We start from the raw sequence: 27314 nt of genomic DNA, 5'->3' as shown, positions 1-27314 counted from the left end.
TTTAAGGAATACCCTCAAAAACTGGAAAATGGACCACACCCAGCTCCAGGACAATCATTTTGACACCCACCTGATAGAAACAGTAAAAGAACCATACAAGCTCATACTTGTAAGTGTCTCAGTCATTCTGAGGCTGGCTCTGGGGGACAGGGGGTCTGGAAGCCTGCTGCTGAATCTGAGGAATGCCGCATCCCCCCTAGTGTGTACAGCATATCTCCATCCTACCAAACAAACCTTTTTTTTCCATAACTCTTTCCCAGGGCTAATGCTGATTTTTACCCTTAAAAGCCACCATCTCCTGCATGGTGTTTCATCTTGAACATTCAAAGAGGGTCCTCAGAAGAGATAACTAGGGGAAGCCCTACTTAGGAGGAGGTGTGCCTGTGGAAGGGCAGCTGCAGAGCTGGAACTCATCTCTAGAACTGGGCTATTTGTTCAATGATCAGACTTCCCTTAAGATTGTTAATGGAAATGTGCACATAACAGGTTGTTTACCATCTACTTACTGATTATGCAAGCTATTGGGGGGGGTAGCTCTTTAGGAAAATGACCTGACCCAGAAAATAGATCATAACTTTCTCATTGCAGATGCTTCCTGCAGTTGGTATTTCCTGCTTATGGCCACCAAAGCCCGTCAGAGCCCAGCGAAGCTCCAAATACCTCAGGAGGCCAAACCACAGCCCTAAAATAAAGACACCATTCAGGACAGCTAGAAAGTGTGCATTCATAGCTGTAAATTAGCTACTTTATTGCTTATGGGCAACAGGAACTAGAAGACATGACAAGATGAGACATCTTTGGTGCTATCAATGAAGACACTTTTTCCAACCAATGCTTTCTGATGAGGGATAGAGGCTGTGTCCTCGTATATATTTCAAGAATCTGTGATTATATTTTACAGAGGACAAAATAAATTAGGAGGAATAGGGAAAATTCTATAGGAAAACAAATTTTACCTCCACATGAAGCATTTTCAAATTATAGTTAAAATAGCGAATTCCCCTTCTCTAGAGGTTCTGTATGTGATAAACTCTAGAGGCACATGCTTCAAATATGTACCAAGGACATAGCACTCCTCATCAGAAACCACTCGTCAGCAGTTGTTGATGAGTTTTAAAAATATTTGACAATTGTAGAGCATCTTAAAACTTACCAAGTGGTTGGCAGACATTCCCATAGACACATCTGAATCTCTTTCACATTGACCCCTGTAACGTATGCCTAGTACAGATCATGTTCATGTTACTCACAAGGAAACTGAGGCTGAGAGAAGTGAGGAGGCTTGCCAGTGGTCACACAGACAAAACAGTAAAGATGCCCTGCTGGCCTTCACTACCCCTGCCAGGGCCATCCCAAGCTGTGGATCTCTAGGCCTGCTGCTCCTGCTGAGTGTGTGCCATAGAGGGATCATTCTTGTAACTAAACCATCTGGACTGCAAATGTGCTTTCTGAAGTTGTGAGCTATGTGTATTTTCTTCCATAAGACGTGGCCAAATATTTAATAAAAAAATGTCAGTGAAGAAAAAAAACAAAAGGGCAGAATCTGAACCCAAGTGTCCTGGCCCTCTTTCCATCATGCCATGCTCTTCTCTGTAAGTGAATGCTACAGAGATTTACAATCAGTCAAGATTGCACTACAGCATCTCCAAAGTCTTCCAATTTTGGAATTCTGTGATTCTTCAGTCATGGGAAAGATTCTTATTTAAATGAAAGGTGGGAGTTTGGGAGAAAATGTCACTCCACTTCTTTGTCAGACTCCTTTCAGGCTGACAGGCAATTAATGGGGGCATTAGATTCTCCTTGTTACTGTAACTCCAACACTCCTAACTCTTGCCCCCAAATTATTGCTACACAGGTAAGCAAGCAGCAAAGCACCAGCTTTGGCCAGTGTTGCCACAGCACGAATGTGCAACTAGCTTGTTGTGTATAACCTGTGACTACAGATAGAGGTCTAAATTTCCTGCCTCCCAACAAGCAGAGCTCCAGTTCCATGCTGCTGTCACAGCTAAGTGGGCTTGGTACATAAGGAAATCAAGAAATACCCAAATCCAAATGACTGTGCAGAGCCAGCAAGCTTTCATTTTTGTTTTTCCAGAGGGGTTTAAGGCAACAGCTGAGCCACATACCCACAGCTACAACACTGGAGCCAAAGAACTGTGTGTCCCAAACTAATTAACATTTAGCTCAGAAGGCAAGGAACTAGAATAAGCTGGTCGATTTTGCCCTTTGCCATTTTCACCAGCAATTCTTTAATGTCTGGTGGGATATAAAACTGTGATGGCATCCTATTAGAAAAGATCCACAGGCTGGTATGATGGCTGATCTGAGAATTATTCAACCTCTGAATTAAGTATTTAATTTCCCCTGTTAAGCTCAGTCTTTGAGGAGTACAGGCTGAGGTGGAACTCCCAGCTCCAAGTTCCTCATTTCTTTACCTGTAATGGCAGTGGTGGAATTAACCTTTCTGGACTACTTCTTTCCCATAAGGGTGTGAGCCTCACACTAAAGTTCTTCAGAAGATAAGTCTGAGGGATACAGGTGTTTTAAATTTATTAACCAGGCTTTTCATCTCTAATTAACCAGCTGAATTGGATTTAAACATGAACTGTATTTGCTGATTATTTTATGAAATGTTCTTTATGATTTAAAAGGCTTCCCTTTGCCCTTCCTCCCTCCCCACCCCCATTCATCTTTGAATCAAAACCACAAGATAAACTGGACACTTGTCAAGGCTGCTTAAGCTATTAGGCAATCATCAGACCCTCACTTTGCTATTAGTTGTTACTACAAATACTGTTTTGATCTAAGGCCAAGGATATGATTAATGGGCACAGAGGAAAAATGTAAAACACAGATCATAGTTTTATAATCTCTTGATACATTAAGAACAAAAACAGCAGCAGGAAGAGCTATTCTCCCTACAATTGTTTCTTTCATCAACATAGTTAAATAATATAGATTTTGTTCTTCAAATGCTTACTGAGCACACATTCAAAGTAATGTATTGCTTTTAGCAACTGCATTCATTTCTAAGTTCGTTCTAGGTATGGCAAGATATCTTAAAGACCAAACTAGACAGTAGCTCTCATTCTCTAATGTGGCTTGTGACAGTTCCAAGGCTCAATGGGTGTACATGCTGTAATCACGACAGCACTACCATAAAAACAATGAAACAAACAAAGCAGAAGGTGCCTACACACCCGTCTTACCTAAACAGCTGTTTGTTAAGACAGGGCAGCCCCGCCTGTGCTGACAGCCAAGGTACAATGAGCACACTGCAGCTCTGTAGAAGGAAAGAGAAGGAATTTACAAGAAGCCAACTTATCGATGAAGAGGAGTTGCCATCTGCCAATGGAAATCAAAGTGTCATTGTAAGGAGCACGGGAAAAATGAGTTGAGGGGGTCCCTCAAGCCATATAAGATTACTTCTTGACCTGTTACAGGAGTGTGTGTGTGTGTGTGTGTGTGTGTGTGTGTGTGTGTGTGTGTGTGTGTGTCAGTCTGACACCTAAATGAGAAATAATTGACACAGAGACTAAAGCAATGGTTCAGATTTCTTAACACTATGCCTACTCCTCCACCCTCAAGGTTTCCATAACTAGAGTAGGAATCCACTGCAGCCCCTGAGATTTTCTGGTAGTGAAGGGAGTAAAGCATCAGTAGCTGATGTAGTCAGTGATATACTAGGCATCAGTACAGGGAAGGGTTAGGGCTGATCCCTTAGGAGTATACACCCTAAAAATATCTTCAACAGTTGAAAGCCAAAACTCTATCTCACATTAAGGGAACAGCTTCAATTGAGTCATATACCATTTGTTCAGACACTCTAAGCATGTGTATCACTTGTGTTTAGCCTTTTAGGGTTTGCTGGATTCTGTGAGCTCCTTCAAATAAGCTACTTTTTTAAACAGGACTATAGGCAGCTTTTATTAATGGGTACAACTGAAGAAGTTCTATCAATCAATCCCCAGTGCTTAGCACAGACAATACCTAGCACATAGTAGGTGCTTAATAAATGATTGTTTATTAGGGAAAAAAGTTCTCTATTCTCACCAAATTCTTTCTATTACTGTGCTAGGCAAGAAGATTCAAGCATACTTCAACTCTGACCTACTTTTTAGAAAACAGCCTTCATATGAGATGTCATATGAGATGTCACTGATCTCACTAGTCAATTGGGTGCTTTGTTTGGGGTTTGTGAGGAGGGGTAAGAGGGGGGATAGAAGGAATAGCCAAGTATAAGAAGACCTTGAGAATGAACAATAAATGAGTGATAAGAGGCACCCACTACAGATATGAATTGAGAATCTTTATTTAGCTACACGACATCAGGAATTGGTTAGTGTCAGGAAAGTTCTCCATATCATCACCTGGATCAGTTCTCTTCCTCCTAACACTCCAAAATGCAGTGTAACAAAATGATGCTGTAAAATTGGCCTTAACAGAATATTCAAACAATAACTGTTCAATAACTGTCTTTGCCTTAGTTCTGCTGGAGAGGGAAAAAAATAACCAAACCCTCAGCAAACCAGCAGATGTCTTCTGTTCAAGGAGATGCTTTCAGCAGGTTTCTCACTTGCCCTGCCCCTTACCCAGCTGAGTAGAGTGAAAAGACAACACAACAGGTACAGTCCCCTGTACCAAGAGTAGGAAACAAAAACAAAACATCTAGCTCCCACAGCTAGGATTCTAGCATATTCTTAGACTAAGTTAAAGACGTAGCTGTGTGCACAGGAAGCAGGCAAAGGAGGTTTTCAAGGAAGGTAATGCCCAAGGGCAAAACGAAGTGTCCAGACCACCCCATGGGGGAGGAGCCTCCTGCAATGGAATCATGGGCAGAAGGAATTACGGAGCCTCGAGGAAAGTGTTGGTGCGGAAAACCGAGGACACAATCTTTCCAGTAGAGTTAATGGTGCCTTCACTGTCTGAGCTGGACTCAGAATCACTGCTTCCAGAGTAGGCTCCTAGGCCTGGAAGGATCCCAATGCAGACAGCAGCAGAGGGGCAGTGAATGGTAGAACCACTCAAGGAACTGCTTCCAAGTGGCACACATGATGGAGTGTCTGTGGAAAGAAAGGCATTGGGGACTATTATTACATTTTTTAAGTGATGATGCTCTATGACTTGGTACAGCATTTTTGTAAAGAAATAAATTCATATCCCTGAGCTCATTAACCTTCATTCAATGTCTCTTTGAGACAGGCAGAGACAAGGATTATGTTCTGTCTTATCTTTATATTCCCAACATATACCACATTACCTGGCAGGTGCTTCATACCGCTTACTGCATTGAACTGACTTAAAGAATGATCAAGTGTTGACTGCCTCACCCAAAAAAAAAAAGATCAAGTGAAATAGAAATAAAGAGATTTACTCAAATCTTATAAGAAAAAATAATACTGAAGCTGAGAAACTCAGATTGGGGACCCAGCTTTTTCCTTATTGTGACTATATTATCAAACATCAGTATTATTACTAATGATAAACAACTCTCATATGACACATTTTAAGGTTTACAAAACAGTCACAAAAACCCAGTGAGGTATGTGGCATAAGTATTATTAACTCCATTTTGCAGATGAAGAAACTGGGGGTTACAGGTGAAGTGACTGTATACAATTCTAACAATTTGAAATCCTCACCACATTAATCTGCCCAATAAATATTAATCAACCTATGTACTTATCATTTAAATATTTTCCTGGAAGGTCATTAAAGTAATACTCTTTATTATGGTGGTAAAGAATTAGAAATTAAGGGGGTGAGCACCCATGGATTGAGAAATGGCTGATCAAGTTACATGGTACACAAATGTAATAGAGTTCTATTGTCCTGTAAGAAATGATGGTGTTATAGAATGGATAAAAAAAAAATACAGTTTGCAATGCAAGCTAATACAATGTAAAAAAAATGGCAGTAGACTAAAATTTGGAATCTTGATCTAAAATATTCAAGTGTAAGAATAGGAACAGTGGTAATGATGATATGAAATAATTTTAATTTCAATCAGAATACCTTGAAAGAGACAGGCAAGAGTGTTATGTAATGCTGAAAGGAACGTAGTTACCAAATCAGAGAACTGGATTTGTTTTTAAAATTTTCAATATAAAAGAACCAAGGGACAAAGTGAAGACAGAAATAATAACAGCAAGCCAATTTTTAAAGATTATCAGCATCACAAGAAGAATCAGATGAAAGATATAATTGGTAACTTTGACATTCCATTATTACTAACAGTGACAAATCTAGAATAAAGAAAGCACAGGTCTAACCTAAAGAAAAAAAAAAAGAAATGATGAGCAGGATGGTTGCAGAAAGACCTGGAAAAACTCGCATGAACTGATGTAAAGTGAAGTGATCAGAACCAGAACAATCTATCTACAACAGTATTATGGGGGAAATAAAGAACAACTTTGAAAGCCTTAAGAACTCTGATCAATGCAATGGCTGTCCATGATTACAGAGGACCAGTGAATGGCCAGCATGGGAATTGGTTTTGCTTGACCATGCATTTTATTTGCAAGAGTTTTGTTTTTCTTTTTCCAGTGGGCAACGGAGGTAGGAGAGGAAAAAAAATGCTCATTTAATTGAAAAAAATGATTAATCAATAGATGGACAAATGCCTTTAGTTTCTCCAAGGAGGAACTGGGCAGTAAGGAGATATGTGGCACTAACTTTCTTTTACTGAGGAAAATGAGGCAGAGATTAAATGACTTTCCAAACAGAGCATGTTACAGATGCATCTCCTAATCACTAAATCTAACAGCCTTTTCTCAAACCTCATCCTTCTTGACTTCTCTGAATCTTTTAACATTGTTTATTATCCTTTTCTCTTTGGTACTCTCTTTGCTATAGGTTTTCATTATACTGCTTTCTCCATATTCTCTTCCTACCTGATCCGACAAGCTCCTTTTTAGTATCCTTTGCTGCATATTCATCCAAGTTATACCAACTAATCTCTATGGAGGGAGTTATTAGATCTATTTATCTAGTTCTAACCTTTCTCTTGATCTCTAGTCTCACATTTCCTACAGCATACTGGTCTCCTCAAAATGGATGTCCTATAGACACCTCAAACTCAACTAATTGTCTTACCCCCCAACCATCCTCTCTTTCTAACTTCCTTATTAATGTATAGGACAATACCATACTCATAAGTTCATAACACAAAACTACCATCTCTTATCCCCATAGTCAATCTGTTGCCAAGGTCTGTTGATTCCACCTTTATAATATCTCTTGTGTATGGCCCTTTCTCTGCTCTGACTCTGACACGTTAGTGACAAGGTGCACATTCCTCATCTCTTCATGCCCAGAATACTGCCGTATCCTTCTGGTTGGTCTCCTTGTCTCAGGTATCTCCCCACTTCATCCTCCATTCAGCTGTCAAATTAATGTTTCTAAAAAGCAAGTTTGACTATGTCACCCCTATTCAATAAACTCGAAAGAGAAAATCCTCTGGCTTTTAAAGCCCTTCAAAACCTGGCCCTCTCCTACCATTCTAGGTTTGGGTTTTTTTAAAATACTTGTTCCCTTGCATATACTCTACCATCCACTGTTTCAGGCTTCCTTGCTGTCCTTCATATAAGACACCTCATCTACTGACTGTGCATTTTCCCTGGCTGCCCCTTATGCCTGGAATTCTTTCCCTCCTTATCTCTCTATTCTTAATGCTAGTGTCTTACTCCTAAGATTATCTCTAATTTATTCTGGACATATAGTTGTTTGCATGATGTCTCTCCTGTTAAGACTCTGAGCTCCTTGAGAGCAGGAACCGTTTTTGCCTTTCTTTGTATACCCAGAACTTAGCACAGTACCTGGCACACAGAAAGTGCTTATAAATGCTTACTGACTTGACCTGATGTAGCCCAAACTAGAATTCATGGGATTTCCCCCTCCTTCTCTCCTAGTCTCCTAGAAGCTACACTGCCTGCCCAAGAAAGGAAGGCCATGACCTACACTGAAAGACTGAAATGGAAATAGGATGTTGCAAGTAGCATCATTTTAATTGAAAGACCCCAACGCAAATAAACTCTGGATCTGGATTCAGAAGACCTGGGTTCAAATCCTGGCTCTGCCACTTACTACCTTTGTGACCTGGGCAAGTCAATTAACTTCTCTGAGGTATAGTTTCTTCATTAGTAAAATGTGTGGGTTGTTGGACTCAGTGACCTCTGAGGTCCCCTACAATTCTAAAATCAAAAACAAAAGAATATATCCTTGATGGAATCTGAGTGGTTTGTGAACCAAGGGCTGGTATATTTAAACGACAATCTGAATATCATTTATCTCACTAAACTTTTCAACAAATGTTATCATCTAGGGCAGGAGTCAGCAAACTACAGCCCTCCAGCCAAATCCAGGCTGACTAGGTGGTTAAGGTTTTCACATTTTCTAATACAATGTAAAAATAGTTTTATTATGTTTTTTTATTATATTTTAAAATGTAAAAAAATCACTCCAGTAGATTTGACCCTTGAGCTACAGTTTGTAATCCTGATCTAGGTATTAGTATTAAACACAGTAACACATCGCTCCTGGAGGTCATTTATCTGACTACCTCAACTATCTGTAATAAAGTCAAGATTTAAAGAGTGAGGCCTCTTTAAGTAGCCAAAACAAATGTCACAAAGCCTATATAGGCATTATATAGATGCTATATTGTATACTTTATAGTTTATTTAGAAGCTATATAGTAATCTATATAGTCAACAGAGAGAGACAGGTTCATGTACTTTTACTTCAGGTTCTCCCTCAAAATTATTTATTAGTCTAATAAAGCTTGGTTCTAGCTGATAGCTGATCAGAAGCAACAAGTTGGCTAATGGGCAGGAAGGATAAATATAGAACATCTAGAGGTAGATACAATGACATCAATAATAAGTGGCAGCTGGGGGGCAGCTAGGTGACACAGTGGATAGAGCTCTAGCCTTGGAGTCAGGAGGACCTGAGTTCAAATCCGGCTTCAGACACTTGACACTAGCTATGTGATCCTGGCCAAGTCATTTAACCCAATTGCCTCACCAAAAAAAAAAAAAGGCAGCCGAAAGTGAGGGAAGAGACAGAAAATAGACATAAGAACTCAAAAAGCACAGCAGTCTGAGGCCATTTGGTGTAGGTGTAAACAGCTCTACACACACCTCAGTAACACAAGTGAATCACTAAGTTACAATGTAGCAATTAAATACATACACATATACACACACAGATATATACATAGATGATGATAACCCTGACTCCTCAACAAAAAGTTAAAATTATTTTCAGCAAATTGAATTAATCAACAAGCATTCATTAAGTGCCTTACCACATGCCTGGCTTTAGGGGCACAAAGACAAAAATGTCACAGTCTTTGCCCCAAGAAGTTTATATTCTAATGGGCAGGACTGCATGCACAAATATAGATATATGCAAAATACATACAAAATAGACAAAAAGTGGAGGATCGGGGAGAAGCAATGTAGTGTGAGAGACAGGGTTTTTTTGTTTGTTTTTGTTTTTTGAGAGGTAGGTGTTGAATGAGCCTAGGGATTCTGAGAGGTCGAGGTAAGGACAGGAATACATGCCAAGCATGGGAGTCTACCAGAGTAGAGGTACAGAAATGGGAAATGGAGTGAGGTGTATGAAGAATAGAAAGAAATGCAGTTTTACTGGACCAAAGGAGGGGAATAACACGAAATAAGTCTGGAAGGCAGGAAGGGGACAAGTTATGAAGATCTCCAAATGCCAAACAGACTGACCATAAAAAACAAAAACCAGAAGTAACATTTCTGAAAGATTCCAACCTAAAATGTTTTTTAAAAGGAGCAGTGAGTGGGGGCAAAAGGAATTTGACACTTTATAATAAGTGTTAAAACCTTTAGGTATCTGGAATCACCTACATGGAATACTTTGCAGACAAAGACAGGTATATATGTTAATCTACCAACAAGATCCTGGATATATTGTCAACTAAACCACCTAATTTTGAAATTCCACTTGTAAAATAAAAGGGAAAAAACCCTTGTTCCCTATAGACAGGATAGTCGGAACCAATGAATAGCAGCCAGTCACAAAAATACAGTATCATATATACTAAAGTGACAAAGTCATGAAATGACATCAATGACGCTTTTGAAAAAATGAAAACTAAGTTTCCTAAATTATATAGAAGGTTGCTAGAAGGAAAAAAGAAGGGTAGTTAATTGCCCAAAGAGAAAGAAATCTGCCCTCTAATCTTGCACATTCGGATATGCCTCTTGCCAGCTTCCTTCATTTGCTCATTGTAAAGCCAAATTAACACTCAAAATTACTAATAAGAGTGTGTTCTTGGGATTCAGACAGATGCGTGACTTGAGAGTAGATGGAGCCCACTTTTGCATTCACTTGCTCTGCTACAGAGCTAAGGAGCAGCAGCACAAAAGCAGTGCCTGCATTCAGCTGTAGGGCCCTGTCTACTGTGCGTGTCAACAAGGTCTTGCTAGAAGAATTTGTGTCCAAAAGATTCAGAAACCAAACAATGGTGATTAAAACTTAAGTCAGTTTTGAGGATTTCTGGGCTGGTAAAACATATTGACCCCTAACAGAATGTTTCCTTCCCAGGCCCTGCTAGGAAGAGTTGAAGGGCAAGAAGAGGGATGTGGTTGAGCTAATACTGTAAAGCTGACTTTGTTAATTAGATACACATTTCCCTATATCATATCTGATAAGACAGTACCAGCTAAATAAGCTTTCAGTGTTTCTTGATACTGTGTTAGGCGTTGGAGATACAAAGACAAAAAAGAAACTATCTCTCTTCTACAAGGATTTTACACTCTTCCAAGGGAGACGACACATACACACATTAGTATATACAAAACATACACAAAATAAATACAAGGAAATTATAAGGAGAGACATTAAGAGCTGGATGGATTAAGCAAGGCTTCGTGTAGAAGATGGCCCTAGGACAGAGCTCTGAATGAAAATTCAAGTGTAAGAAGGGCAGGCTTTCCAGACAATGGGTCAGTCAGTGCAAAGGCCCAGAAACAATTACAAGGCCAGTTTGGCTCCACCACAGACTAAATGGAGCAAGGTATAAGAAGGCTGGAAATGCTGGCTGAGGTTAAGCTGTAAAGGCTAACAAAAGAAGTTTATACTTGATTTTAGAGGCAACTGGGAACTACTAGAACTTACTGGGCAGAGCAGTAACACGGCCAGAGCTGTGCTTCAGGAATCTGGTACCTATATGTAAGACAGATTTGAGAGAGGAGAGATGTGATGCAAGGAGACTAATTAGAAGTCTACTATAATAATACAAGCAAGAGGTGCCAACGGCCTAAACCAGGGTGGTGGCTAGGGGAGTAGGGAGAAAGAAGTCATCTAGTCCAGTCTCTTAATTTTAAAGCTAAGGAGACTGAGAAAACTTAGAAGGTTAAGTAACTTGCCCAAGGTCACAATGGGATGTGAATCCTAGTCTTCTGACTCTGGGACTCCATCCCAGGAGCACTTGCACAAAGTGTGTGTCTCAGTGGACAGAGGCTGCATGAGACTAGCACAACAATGGGCACAGGTGACACTCACCAACTGGCTGATGGGCTACTTAACCTCTCAGCACCTTGGTTTTCTCTTCTGGGAAATGAGAGTGATAATAACTATGCCCTCTCATTCACAGGGTTGTTGTGAGGAAAGGACACAGGTTAGAATGCTATATGAGTTGTTGTTATTATTAGAGCATGATGTCATTGCCTATAGCTAAACCAGGGCAAGAACGGTGGAACAGAGGTAGGCTGGGATCATGGACTTATTGCCTATAACTAAACCAGGATGGTTTAAAGAAGCCATGTAGGTTTTACTGAAGGTAAATATGTGCATGTGGCTGAACCTGTGATTATATCAGTGCAGGGAACTCCCAGTATTGAAACTCCCTCCACAGATGCAAACTGGCAACTCATTTGCAACTTACAGAGTTGGCAGGAAAGGGGAAGTGACTTTCCTAAGTTCACACAGCCAGAATGTGTCAGTGGGAGGACTTGAACCCAGGTTTTCCTGACTCCAAGGCCGGTCTAGTGCTTTATCCACTATGCTACTGAGTTGTAGGCAGCATCAATGAATAAGTCACATTTAACGGTGCCATGTAATCAGATAAAACAATGAGGGAAGAGGGCTATTTAGCAATACTGTCAGCTTTGCAGTTGTATTGGTCCTCATTAAATCAGTTGATTCACCTACCAGAAACCCCAACATGCTGCAGACTAATGCTTTACGGAATAGCTATATTTTCACTGAATACCAGATATACGCAAAAAATTTCCCTGATGGCTAGTAAGCCCATCTTTGGTAATCCATTATTTTTGAAGTATTTTATATCATTTTGGGGCTTGATAGAAGGGAAAAAACTTAGTAAAAGAGCTTTTCAAAAGCAGCATGAGCTATATCACTAGAGATCTTTAAGCAAAAGTTAGATGACTACTTATTGGAGATATTACAGAAGGGATTATTATTTAGATATGACCTAGACCAACTACGTGACCTCTGAAATCCTTTACAGCTCAAAGATTCTATGTTTCTACTAAGAAATAAAGGTAGGACTTGTTTGGGTTTATAGATGACTCCAATGATTTAACCTCTGTGCCTCAATCCCATAGGACAGTAGGGGTAGAGCCATAAGTACAGAATGAGATGACTTACTAATTTCCAATTCCTGACTTAACCACCAGAGCACATACCTTCACTTACAACTACTTAAAACAGATTTCACCAAATAAATGGCAGCCAAGTTACAGTTTTACCAAAAGAAAAAAAAATGACTGGGGACTACACTAAAGGCAGAGGTTTTAATTTCTAAATTCAGACCAAGACAAACCTTCAGAAACACTTGGATATTCAACTGTCAACTGGCTATAATCTAAGTGGAAACTACAATTCTTGCCACTTTTACTAGAAAAAGAAAAATGCTTTTCAAATAAAACCATCACTAAGACTATATATAACCAATATGGGGAGACCATAACTGGAATTTCTCTGCTCTAATGGTCTAATATTACTTTGTAGAGCAGTTACCAAAATACTTCAGAAAATTACACAGGCCTGTTTATAATCATACTATTTCTTAAAAAGAGCACATATAAAGCATTCAACTGTCAAGTGGTCCATACCATATATTCCAGTATATCCCTAGGGTACACATGTACTATAAGTAAAGGTAAGATATTTATGTTGCTACACACCTTGATTCTGATCATCTTGTTCAGTGTCCAGTTTCAGCCTTTTCACATTGTTGCTGCCCTCTGAACTGTAACAAGAAAAATGGTGACGCGTGTTATGTCAGTACAAAGTGATTGTTCCTGGGAGAGCAATGCTTCATTAACCATTTGGACAGATTGTGGGGAAGCTTCAAAGAACTGGGGGTGAGGGAAGGGAAGCATCTTTTATTTGGCACAATTAGTCTCTGGATTGAATAATTATTAATAAAATAGTTCTTCAAAAAACTAACAGGTAGCTAGGTGAGGGACTATTACAATTTTATACCTTTAATCCCTGTCCAAACTCCTTATTCTTTAGCTGGTATCAATGAGAAAATTATGATCATACCTAAAAGTAGGCTTTCAAGAGTATTGAGACCTACTGAAAAACTGTTCAGATGAATGGGATCTGATAAATTCCACAAAAGCCACTGACTAACTAGATGGTCACTTCACTGGAAAATGAGGCCAATGTCCCCATTTACACCCTCTGAGGAGAGGTCATAAGAATGCCACACACATATATGCAGGTTTTTGAAAAAACAGGCCTACAAAGAAATATTACCAATACTTCTACTGCCCCAAAGCACAGCGCATAAAAGTAAGAACCTTAACCCATTCTAAATACTCCAAAAAATCCTGGTCACCAACCTAGTGACTCTAAGGAAAAAGCATGGGAAGGCACCTCTCACCCTTCTTTGCAAAGGTGAGGAACTAGGAATGTAAAAATACTGCAGATAATGATAACACACTTTTTGATGTGCTGGTTAGTTCTGCCAAACTGTCTTCTTTCTTCTTTTTAGTCACCGTTAAAAGGAACAGTTCTTTCAGAAAGGGAGAGGGGAATGATACATTGGAAAATATAGGTTATATAAAAAAGAAAGATATTGATAAAAATTTATCTTAAAAATAACCAGCACAGACTTACTAAAACACAAAAGGGATCAAATCTAATTAATTTTTCTAGTGTAGCTTCAGGCATCAGTGAACATTTTATAAACATATTTCCCAGGATCACAGATTTAAAGCTAGAAAGGACCTTGGAAGGCACTTGTGCAACCTGCTCATTTCACAGATGAGGCTGAGAAAGCAACTTTTATCACACAGGTTGTAAGTGACAAAAGGATTTGAACTCAAATCCTTTGACTCTTAATTGAGTGCTTTCTTCATTATACTGCCTCTTCTAAGATTTGATAAAAATTACTGATCCCGTCATAATGACTAAGAAATAAAAGTCATGCATGCATTTCTGATTTCATAAGGAAAAGTTATTTTGTTGACTGTCGATGGCTATACCCACCATCAGCAATGAACTTTAAAAAAAACCTCTACACATTAAAGTATTTCCTAAGCACCCACATCTTCATGACAAAACAAAACAAAACCCATAAGTAACCACATTCAGCATGCCACAAGCTGGAAAAAATTATAAATGTTTAAATAAATTCAATCACAAGAAGAATAAAAGACAAGGTAGTTAACTCATATATATATAAACTTGACATTAATTATCCCTGCCACATTTCACGTAAAAAAAATTATTAGGTGAATAACTTGGTGGAAATAGGTCTATCAATTGCTAAGAAAAAGATGAGGTTCATATAAACTCCTACTAAAAGTACTGTTCACTATCCAAGGTAGTCACATTGAAAGAGGGAAGAAACAGGAACCTGACTTGATGATCCCAAAAGCAACATTGCTCAAGAGTACCTGACAACTCTGAAGAGTCAGCTTTCTGTGCTCTTTCCTAACTAGTTGTGCTTTTAGACTATTCATATAATTTCAGTGGTTTGTGAACTTCACTTGATCAATGATTGTATCCACAAATAGAAGGGGCTCCCTTTATATTACTTGAATTATGCAGTGCGATTCATGGATATAAAGGAATTTTTCTAATACCATGATGACAAAGGTCCATTCAACCAACCTTGTTTTTTTGAGATTTGAAGATAAATGATTTTCCAACATTTCAATTTACATTTCATTACTAACATTTACGAAATGTTGCCCTTTTAAGTCACATTTTAATAAAACACATCATAAAGTACTCACTGATAGCCTCTTTTTGAAAACGATGAAGGAGATTCAAAAGCCACTTAATCAGACTTGTATTTCACATAGTCTGTAAGTCCTCATCAGCCCTACACATGATTCTTCCACCACATTTCTAAAAGTGCCATGGTTAAACAATCCCATGCCTGATAGAAACAAATATCTTCTTTGTGGTGAATTCTGGGAGACTAGAAAGGCATCCTACTAAATGAAATTCTGGTATTACAGAAGAAAGCTTTAAGTTAAGGATGCAGTTAAAATTCACATCACTCAAACCAAGTTGAAATGGTAGAGTAGAAGGAAGCAGTATAGCACAACTGCCTCACAACTGCTCCAACCACAATCTAAAAACACTAGACTGAGCACTGATTGGTCAATCAAAGCAGAAAGCATATATAGTGGATCATCTATCTTTCTAGTCACAATTCTCCCTATAGTCAAATGACCAGGGCAAGAACTGTGGAACAGAAGCAGGCTGGGATCATGGACTCATTGCCTATAGCTAAGTCAGGCCATCAGAGTGGGGATGTGTAGAGCTCAGAGCTGGTCCATACTAGCACCATGGTATCTCCCAGAGGGAACTAAAGCTTTGAGTCAAAACCCAGAGCTCCAACTGTGGGGTTACCCAGAACAGACACTGGACTCACCTGACCAAGATCAGCATCTGTTATGATGCCATGTATGTCCAAGAAGCAAACCCAGAAGAGAAGAATAACTCTCAAATACCTATAAACAAAGCCTCAAAAGAAAATACCATGGCTATTTTCAGTTCCAAGTTCAATCAGAATTCCCAGAAGGAATGATGAAAGCATTTTTAAAAAGTTTAAAATGAAGCTAAATGAACTGAAAGCTCTAGATGAAAGAATTAGAAAAGAGATGAGAGCTATAGAGAAGAAACTTGGAGAGACTTAGTTTAGCACAAGAGGTATAAAACCTCATGCAACTAAAAGATTCCCTGAATATTAGAATGAACCAATAATAGCTTAATGACTGCATAAGATAACAAAAAATATTAAAACAAAGTCAAAAGATTGAAAAAAAAAGAAAATATAAAACATCTTACATCAAAAAACAACTGACCTGGAACAGATCAAGGAGAGATAATTTAAAAATCACTGAACAACCTAAAAGCTAGAACCTCCCAAAAAGAGCTTAGATATACTTCAAGAAATCATTAAAAAAAATTGTCCAGATCCTTTAGAAACAGAGGGAAAAATGAAAATACAATCCATTAGTCATTACACAAATGAATTCAATGTGGCTAAGATTAGAAAGGAAACAGGTAACTGGGGAAAAAAATTTGCAACAAGTTTCTCCAATAAAGGTCTCATTTCCAAAATATATAAGGTACTGAATCAAATTTTTAAGGATAAGAGCCATTTTCCCAATTGATAAATTGATAAAGGATATGATCAGGTAGTTCTTAAGGGAAGAAAAAGCTTCTATTTCCATATTTTTAAAAAATGTTCCATATCATTAATAATTAGAAAAATGTAAATTAAAGCAACTTTGAGGATCTACCTCACACCCATCAGATTGGGACTGGTGACAAAAATGAAGATGATAAATGTTGGAGTGGCTATGGGAAAACAAGTACAACAATGCATGGATGGTTTAGCTATAAATTGGTACAGCCATTCTGGAAAGCAATTTGGAACTATGCTTCAAAAGTTGCTAAACTATATATGCCCTTTAACCCAGCAACACAACTACTAGGCCTATATTCGCAAGGAGATCAAAGAAAAAAAAAATATTATGTAAAAAAAAATATTTCTAGCAGCTCTTTCTACGGTGGTAAAGACCTGGAAACTAAGGAAGTACCTATCAATTGGGGCTGCATATGGTACATGAATATAATGCAATACTACTACTCTAAAAGAAGTGTAGAAACATGATTTCAGGGGGGTGGAGACAAGATGGCAGAGTGAAAGCAGTGACTTGCTTGAGCTTTCCCCCAAACCCCTCCAAATACCCGTAAAAAATGGCTCTAAACAAATTCTAAAGCAGCAGAACCCACAAAAAGACAGAGTAAAACAAATTTCCAGCCCAAGACAGTCTGGATGGTTGCTTGGAAAGGCATATCGCACCAGGCAGGTAGAGGAGCTCAGTTTGGTGTGGGTGCGCAGGCCCCAGTGAACCTGGAGCAGGCCTCAGAGGAACAAATCACAGGCAGCTGTGGCGGTTTCCAGACTCCTCAATCCACAGAACACCAAAGACAACTTAGAAGGTCAGTGGGAAAAGTCTGTTTTTTTGGTGAGAGAACAGCTAGGTCAGAGCCAGTTCCAGAGCACAGAGCGCAGAGAGCCAAGGTGGTGGCTGCGTCCTGAGCTTCTGGTCCACTGACTGAGGGAGAATCAAGTGTCTGATCAGAGGGGGACTGCAGGGATCTCTTTGCCAGTGCTGAGGCAGAAATCTCTTGCTTTGCCCATCTGTGGATCTGGGTCACAGTTCTGGCAGTGGTGCTGGGGTGAGGAGGAACACTGGCATGGTGGAGCTTGGAGTGGCTGTGGAGAGGAACCCTTCCTCACAGTTACAGGACAGAAAGGAATATTCGTGGTCACAGGCCAGGAAAGGAGTAAACACCTTGCCCCTTATCATACCACCTTGGAAGAACTGAAAATTTACAGGTCCCTACAAGTATCTCTGAAAACAGCTGTACAAACCCCCAAAGATTGGGACAGTACATTCTCCACATTGGAAGCAGACTCCTACCTTAACAAAGAGTTTAAAACTCAAGTAATTAGCCGGGATCATGAACAAGCAGCGCAAAAAAAGTCAGACCATAGAATCTTACTTTGGTAACAAAGAAGATCAAAATATACAACCAGAAGAAGACAACAAAGTCAAAGCTCCTACATCCAAAGCCTCCAAGAAAAATATGAATCCGTCCCAGGCCTTGGAAGAGCTCAAAAGGGATTTTGAGAAGCAAGTAAGAGAAGTAGAGGAAAAACTGGGAAGAGAAATGAAAGTGATGCAAGAAAACCATGAAAAACAAGTCAACAGCTTGCTAGAGGAGACCCAAAAAAATACTGAAGAAAATAACACCTTAAAAAATAGCCTAACCCAAATGGCAAAAGAGGTCCAAAAAGCCAATGAGGAGAAGAATGCCCTAAAAAGCAAAATTGGCCAAATGGAAAAGGAAGTCCAAAAGCTTACTGAAGAAAATACTTCCTTAAAAATTAGAACAGAGCAATTGGAAGCTAGTGACTTAATGAGAAATTAAGACAGTGTAAAACAAACCCAAAAGAATGAAAAATTAGAAAACAATGCGAAGTATCTCACTGGAAAAACAACTGACCTAGAAAATAGATCTAGGAGAAAGAATTTAAAAATTATTGGACTGTCTGAAAGCCATGATCAAAAAAAGAGCCTGGACATCATCTTTCAAGAAATTATCAAGGAAAACTGCCCTGATATATTAGAACCAGAGGGCAAAATGGAAATTGAAAGAATCCACAGATCTCCTCCTGAAAGAGATCCCCAAAGGAAAACTCTGAGGAATAGTATAGCCAAATTCCAGAGTTCCCAGGTCAAGGAGAAAATATTACAAGCTGCTAGAAAGAAACAATTCAAGTATGGTGGACACACAATCAGGATGACACAAGATTTAGCAGCTTCTACATTAAGGGACCGCAGAGCATGGAATATAATATTCCGGAGGGCAAAGGAGATAGGATTACAACCAAGAATCACCTACCCAGCAAAACTGAGTATAATTCTTCAGGGGAAAAAATGGCAATTCAGTGAAATAGAGGACTTTCAAGCATTCTTGATGGAAAGACCAGAGCTGAATAGAAAATTTGACTTTCAAATACAAGACTCAAGTGGAACATGAAGAGGTAAACAGGAAAGAGAAATCATAAGAGACTTATTAAGATTGAACTGTTTACATTCCTCCATGGAAAGATGATATTTATAACTCATGAGACCTTTGTCAGTATTAGGGTAGTGGGAGGGGAAAAATTATATGTACGTATGGATAGATAGATAGATAGATAGATAGATAGATAGATAGACAGACAGACAGACAGACAGACAGACAGACAGACAGACAGACAGATAGATAGATAGATAGATAGATAGATAGATAGAAGGCACAGGGTGAGTTGAAGATGAAGGGGTGATATCTGGAGAATAAAATTAAGGGATGAGAGAGGATTATACTAGAAGAAGGAGAAAGGGAGAGGTAGAATGGGGTACATTATCTTACACAAAACAGACAAGAAAAGTTTCTTACAGTGGAGGGGAAACAGGGGAAGGTGAGAGGAAATGAGGGAATCTTATTCTCATAGGATTTGGCTTAAGGGGGGGATAACATACACACTTAATTGGGTATGGAAATCTGTCTTACCCTACAGGAAAATAGGGGAGGAAGGGGACAAGAGAGCAGGGGGATGATACAGAGAAGGGCAGATTGGGAAAGGGGTAATCAGAAGGAAGTACTTCTGAGGAGGGACACGGTCAAAAGAAAGAACAGAATAAATGGGGGGGCAGGATAGGATTAAGGGAGATCGAGTTAGTTTTTCATAACACGTCTGCTATGGAAGTGTTTTGCATAACTGCACATGTATGGCCTGTATTGAGTAGCTTGCCTTTTCAATGAGGGTGGGTGAGGTGGGAGGAAGGGAGAAAATTTGGAACCCAAAGTTTTAAAAACACATGTTTAAAAAAAAATGTTTCCACATGCAACTGGGAAATAAGAAATACAGGAAATGAGGTACAGAAATCTATCCTGCCCTACAGGAAAATAGAAGGGAAAGGGGATAAGAGAAGTGGGGGGAGAGAGATAGAAGGGAGGGCAGACTAGGGGAAGGGGTATTCAGAATGCATGCCATCTTGGGGTGGGGGGAGGGGCAAGATGGGGTAAAAATTTGGAATTCAAAATCTTGTAGAAGTAAATGTTGAAAACTAAAAATAAATAAATTTATATTAAAAAACCCCTAAAAAATCACCAAAAAAAAAAAAGAAACATGATTTCAGAGAAATCTGGGAAGATGTGTATGGACTAAGGCAGAGCAAAGTGAGCAGAACTATAATATCAATTTTGTAAAAGGAACAATTTTGAAAGACTTAGGAACTCTGATTAATAGAGTGCTCAATTATGATTTCAGAGGGCCAAAGAGGAAGAAAAGGAGGTGCTTACCTTACCTCCTAAAGGAGAGACACATTTTTGGACATCGCCAACAGGAGAATCTATTTCGCTTGACTAAACTTATCTGTTACAAGGCTTTTATTTTTCTTTTCTCTTTTCCAATAGGAGAGAAAATGGGGTAGGAAAGAAAGAAAAAAGATAGATGCTTGATAATTTTTTTAAAAAATTTTTTAATTAAAAAAATTAAAATAGAGGGTTGGACAAGATTCCTTCTAGCTCTTGAAAAAAGTGAATTCTGCTGCACTCAAGGAAATTCTTAGTTAATTATAAAATCTATTTCTTCTGGCTAAGTAGGTCTATAGTTGTACCTCTGAAGTTTGGAGATAAGTGGTGATATGTTAAGTGTGCTGAAGCACATCCTTTGTGAAGTTATAAATGTTTCTCATCTATCTCATTACAGCTATCAAAAATTCATGTACTACTCACACAATGGATAGATTTTCCCCTATACACTGTGAAGTCAAAGTATACAAAAAGCTGTAAACTAGAGGTGTCAAACACACGGGCTACAGAGCAACACTCCAACACTTCTGAATGCAGGACCAAACCAGATTAACTGGGAAATATTTAACAAAATAAATACAAATAGAATAAAACATAGATAACATTACATTTTAAAACTAAATTGATATGTGATCTGCAGAAATCTTTATGATCAGGTTTTTTTCTGAGTGTGATACCACTGCTATAAACAACCAGCAGACCAATCCCTAGGTCAAGGGCATCCATGCCATAAGAAGTATCCTCGTCTAGAAGGGATCAACATGCAAAGAGCTCGTCTCTTTGGCACATCACTGGGGCATTTTCAATACTGCATCAAACAAAAGGTAAGATGAACCCTTCTGAAAATTTTTCATGGGGCCCAAAACATTTGAAATGATTCATTTTAATGAAAGCCATTCTCCTTATTTCTAGGGGCCCATCATTATGAGAATGTAAACAAACCAAGGGCCCCAGAGTCGAAACTAGAGATTAATCCATTACCTAAAGCAACAGAAAGTACTTTACAAGACCACAAAACAGTCGTGAATGAAGCTTACTTAAAAATGAATTCCATCCTAAATTAGAACAAGCAATAAAGATTAAGTTAGTTTGTATATAAATCTAAATAATGAAACTGAATGGGTAGGCAGTGTTTACGTGATAGTCTAAACAAAAAACCCAATTCACAATGATGATGTACTTTTTCAGATGTGCTCCTTATGTTCACTGACATCAGCTTCAAAAAATCAATATAACATTTTTAAATGTTGGAAATGCTACTGGGAACACTAGATTTTTTTTTTCCTGGAGAGTAAGGCAGCTTCAATACACTTCCTTCCAACATGTGGTCAAATGGCAATATACATTAATTTATAAAACAGACAACATAAAACTTAGCATTATCATGCTTCTTCAACATTTTGGTTTGTCAGACTGACATAATCTGATACTCAGTCACATTAGTACTACCACTCAAGGTTTTTGAAAGGGAGGGTAACATAATACAGTAGTATCAAAGAATCTTTATTTTGCTTTAACCAACGGATGGAAGACAGTACTGGTTTGTTTTTTTCAGGACACAATTCTGCTACTCTGCTCCCTATTAATTATAAAGGCTAGGTATCTAGTGGGGCAAGGATGTCAGAGGACCAAAGATCAAGCATACAACCCCCAGAAGCTACTGCTCTTTAAGATTCAGCATAAAATCTCCCTAATAGAGAGGCTGCGGAATGGACAAGAGACCCAGGGGATGGACAACACAAGAGGCCCCCACCTTTTGTGCTTTACAGCTCCTGCCAGCAGCTTCGCCTGAGAAAACTTGTTCTTGGTTTCTAATGGCTTCACAGACAATTTCTTCTCCCCCTCTTTTTTGGTATCTGAAGATACTCCAACTTTGGCAAGAGTGCTGTGAGTTTGAGGTTAAGGATCAAACAAAAAGCAAAACATAACAAAAAAACTCAATGACTATTTCAGAACATTGACCTCTAAGAAAGGCAAATCATCACACAGAAATTTCAAATGTTCTGATGTGCTCTACCTGGGCCAATAGAGCAAGCAAGAAAAAAAAATCCTTCTCCCTTTTCATTCTAAACCATTCCCATTTCACCACTCCAACTGATTTAAAAGAAAAGAACCAGAGGAGAAAATTATACAAAATCTAAATCCTACCTCAAAATTTCAATCATTAACTATTAAGCAAATCCAAAGTCACCTCATAATCCCCAAGGACACAGCTAACCTGATGCATGGTGTCTTAGCAATAGAACAACTGTGTGAAGAGTATGGTTTTTTCCTTGCTAAGTCAGGGAACAAATGGTTTCTCCTAGAAGAGCCTCCATAGACAAGAAGTAGAATTTAGGGAAACTAGATGAATTGCTGAATTGGTCTTATAAAAACTAACATCCTAGTCAGGAGACTATAACAATATATCACAAAGATTATACATAGTGACCAAATGGAATTATATCAGGAATGCAGGGATGGTTTAACATAAGGAAAACTATTAACATAATTGATTATATCAATAACAAAAGTAACAAAAATCATATGATTATGTCAATAGAGGAAGAAAAAGCTTTTAACAAAATAAAACACTCATTCATATGAAAAACATTTGAAAGCAGAAGTATAAATGATAAAACACATCTACCTAAAACCATCAGCAAGCATTATTTGTAGTGGAGATAAGCTAGAAACCTTCCCAATAAGATCAGGAGTGAAACAAGGATGCCCATTATCCCCAATATTATTCAATAATGTATTAGAAATGCTAGCAATAGCAATAAGAGAAGAAAAAGAAATTGAAGGAATCAGAATGGGCAATGAGGTAATAAAACTATTTCTTTTTGAAGATGATATGATATACTTGGAAAATCCTAGAGATTCAACTAAAAAGTTAGTTGAAACAATTTTGGCAAAGTAGCTAGATATAAACCCATATAAATCATCAGCATTTTTATATATCACCAACAAAACCCCGTGAGATATTAAGACATATCCCCATTTAAAATAACTGTACACTACATAAAATACTTGGGAATATATGTGCTAGGACAAACCCAGGAACTACATGAATATAAGTATAAAATGCTTTTTATATAAAGTCAGATTTAAATAATTAGAAAAATAGTCATTGTTCATGAGTGGGCAAAACCTGTATTATGAAAAGGACAATTCTACCTAAACTAATCTACTTATTCAATGCTATCCCAATTAAATTACCAAAAATTTATTTTATTAAGCTAGAAAAAATAATTTAAAAATTCATTTGGAAGAATAAAAGGTCAAGAATAGCAAAGGCATTAATAAAAAAAGTAAAGGAAGGAGATTTAGCAGTACTATATAGTAACTATATTATAAGGCAGTAATTATCAAAATTATCTGGTACTGGCTAAGAAACAGAAAGGTGGATCGGTGGAACAGAGTAGACATATGATACACAGTAATATATGATTATAGTAATCCTGTGTTTGACAAATGTAAAGACTTAAGCTTTTGGGATAAGAATACACTATTTAGTAAAAACTATTGGGAAAACTGGAAAGCAGTCTGGTAGAAATTGGGTATAGATTAATATCTTACACCATTTACCAAGATAAAGTCAAAATGGATACATGAAGGGAGATACAAGAAAACTAGAAGAACATGGAACACATTACCTATCAGACTTATGGATAGGAGAAAAACTTATGAATAAACAAGAAATAGAGTATTGTGAGACGTAAAATGGATAATTTTGATTACATTAAATTAAAAAGATTTAATACAAATAAAACCAATGTAGCTAAGATTAGAAAGAAAGCAAAAAATTGGGGAAAAAATTTTATAGACAGTTTCTCAGATAAGGGTTTCATATCTCAAACACATGGAGAGCTTTGTCAAATTTATAAGAATATGAGTTATTCCCCAACTGATAAATGGTTAAAGGATATGAACAAGCAGTTTTTCAATGAGGAAATCAAAACTATTATCTAGTCATAAAATGCTCAAATCATTATTAGAGAAATGAAAATTAAAACAACTTTGAGACATCATCTCTCACATATCAGATTGGCCAAAATGATAAAAGTGGAAAATGACAAATGCTGGAAGGAATGTGGGAAAATTGGGACATTAATACACTGCTGGTAGAACTGTGAATTGATCCAATCATTTTGGAAAACAATCTGAAGTTATGCCCAAAGAACTGTAAAACTGTGTATATATACCCTTTGACCTAGCAATACCACTATTAGATCTGTTTCCCAAGGTGATCAGGAAAAAAGAAAAAAGAACCTATATGTTCTAAAATATTTATTGTAGCTCTTTGGGGTGGCAAAGAACTGGAAATTGAGGGGATAGCTACCAAAAGGGGAATGGCTAAACAACTTGTGGTATACAATTGTGATGAAATATTACTGTGCTCTAAGAAATGATGAGCAGATTGATTTTAGAAAAACATGGAAAGACTTGAATGAACTAATGGAAAATGAAATGAGCAGAACCAAGAGAACTTTGCATACAGTAAACAGCAACATCATTTGAAGAATAATTGCTAACAGCCCAAGTTATTCTAAGTACTATGAATACTCAAATCAACTATAAAGGACCCATGAAGGAAGATGCTATCCACTCCAGAGAAAGAACTGATAAAAAGAAGTACACATAGTACAGTTATACATGTATCTATAAATCTATGTTAAATGGTGGCCTTCTCTAGTGTGGGGTGGGGAAGGAGGAAGGAAGGGAAATCATTCAGTACTTAAAATGTAAGAAAAAAATTAAATTAAAAAAGGAAAATTAACATTAATTTATAAAATACAAAGTCTAGCCACACTGCATATTCATAAATGTTTATAAAGCAAATCTATAGACTTTTTTTGCCTTTAAATTGAAAATCATTCAGTTGTAATGCAGGAACTTTTCAACATCAGATACTTAGTAATTGAGAGCATATATGTTTCCCAGAGAACACAAATAATAAATATTCCTTAGTTTTCTTTCTGCTCTCTTCTAGAAACTATTTAGCTAATCAGTGCTATAGAATGGAACAACAGTGACATCTAGTGCTCAACACATTACAGATGCATTCATCAACTACAGTACATTACAGATGCATTCATCACTAGAGTTATTTGCTTAGGTCCATTCACAACGAACACTTTTCTTACTGAGAACTACATAGGCTGTATATATGAGCTTCATTGCAGTAGATCAGCTCTGTTGTCAGAAGTAAAGAAGAGAGGTAAATATGGTCTGATCATTAAGCTACACATTAGGAATACTCTAACTTTAATTACTCTTGTGTTTAATTTCATTTTTATTCTGAACTTAACAAGTACCAAATATGAGCATATCCAAATAAGAATACAAAAAGAGCTTATACATGAAACTATAAATCTCTATTATTTACAGTTTGCTTTTTCTCTTATGTATATAACAAATTCAACATGTAAATCTGACTTTCAAAGCTGTCCTGTCTAGGTTTCCTTCTGGCCTTCCTTCTGTTGCCTTCTATGCCTTTTAAAAAATTGCCTGAATGACATCTTTTCCTCCTTTTCTTTTTATTTTTTTGGGGGGCTACCCTCAATGGGAATAAAAAACCTCTCACCCCCAATGGGGAAAAAAAAACCCTTACAACAAGTATGCATAGTTAATCAAAAACAAATCCCCACACTGGTCATGTCTGAAAAAGTAGGTCTCATTCTGCAACTAAGGTCCTTCCCCTCTTAGCCTGTTTCACCATGGGTCTTAATTCAGAGTTCTTAAGGTTTTCAAACTGTGGTTTGTGTTTTTTGTTGGTGTTGTTACTATGTACATGATTCTACTAGTCCCGCTCACTTTACTCTACATCAGTTTATATAATAAGGCTTCTCGGGTTTCTCTAAAACTGCCCCTATTGTAATTTCTTACAGCACAATAATATTTCATTATTCTTAAGTTGTTCAGTTATTCCTGAATTGGCAGGCACTCCACTAGTTTCCAAATCCTTGCTATAACAAAAAGAGCAGCTATAACTACTATTGTACATCAGAGTTCTTTTCCTCATCCTTGGATTTCTCTGATGGTATAAGTCTAGTAGTGGTATCACTGGCTCAAAAAGCACGCACAATTTCGAGATTTGGGAAGCAGAGTTCCAAAACATTTTTCCAGAATGGCTAGACTAATTCATAGTTCCACCAACAGTACACTAATGTGCTTATTTTATCAATGCCCTGATGTCACAGGCATCAGCTACCCCAAGTCTTCTCATTTATAAACTGAAAATTACATAGGACCCCCAGATTTCAAATTGGTTGGTTGTTGTACATCATTCTTGAAGAGGACCAAAAAGACATCACTATGTGGAGTCAAGGTGTGGCTGATCAGATCAATATAAGCTCAGAAGTCTTTACCAAGGGTCAGGCACAAAGAGTCCACAAGAACATTTGCAGTGGAGATGTCTCTAAATTTGTGCATCTAACACTTCTTTTGAGCTACTGCAATTCTGCTTCAAAGTGCACAGCACCTTCTTTGATACAGCAATGCCATACTGGGCAGTCCTTTGCCAGTGTTTCCTATGTCATACAGTTTATTCCAAAGATCTTCAGAGGTTTTGAGAGTGTCTCCATATTGCTTCTTCTGACCTCTGTGCAAGCACTTGCCTTGTGTGAGTTCTCCATAGTATAGTCTTTTAGGCAAATGTACATTTGGCATTCAAACAATGTTGCTAGCCCATCAGAGTTGTGCTCTCTGCAGCAGAGTTTGAATACTTGGCAATTCAGCTGGAGAAAAGATCTAAGTGTCTGGTATCTTATCTTGCCAGATGATCTTCAGAATCTTCCTAAAATAATTTAAATGGCAGCAATTCCATTCCCTGGCATGGCACTGATATACTGTCCGCGTTTCACAGGCAAACAACAATCAGGTCAGAAAATTAGCTCTGTAAACTTTCAGTTTGGTAGGCA

General features: G+C 37.9%; 1 protein-coding gene across 1 annotated transcript in view; it reads right to left on the bottom strand.

Annotated features, from left to right (window-relative positions):
* Nucleotides 1–4296: 4296 nt before the first annotated feature.
* The window catches only part of PSME3IP1 (proteasome activator subunit 3 interacting protein 1), a 34073-nt gene continuing 11055 nt past the window's right edge, over nt 4297–27314 (bottom strand). Inside the window, exons 4-6 of the mRNA XM_020965694.2 lie at nt 22163–22296; nt 13188–13252; nt 4297–5063 (exon numbers count right to left, since the gene is read on the bottom strand). Of these exons, the coding sequence (XP_020821353.1) occupies nt 4846–5063; nt 13188–13252; nt 22163–22296 (417 nt within the window). The 3' untranslated portion in view covers nt 4297–4845. The remainder of the gene's footprint in view (nt 5064–13187; nt 13253–22162; nt 22297–27314) is intronic.

The sequence above is a fragment of the Phascolarctos cinereus genome, unplaced genomic scaffold (genome assembly GCF_003287225.1).
Source record: "Phascolarctos cinereus isolate Bilbo 61053 unplaced genomic scaffold, phaCin_HiC Scaffold_2;HRSCAF=192, whole genome shotgun sequence".
In the NCBI taxonomy this organism is placed as follows: Eukaryota; Metazoa; Chordata; class Mammalia; order Diprotodontia; family Phascolarctidae; genus Phascolarctos; species Phascolarctos cinereus.
The sequence above is the reverse complement of the archived record's forward strand: the minus strand, read 5'-3'. Positions and strand labels throughout refer to the sequence as shown.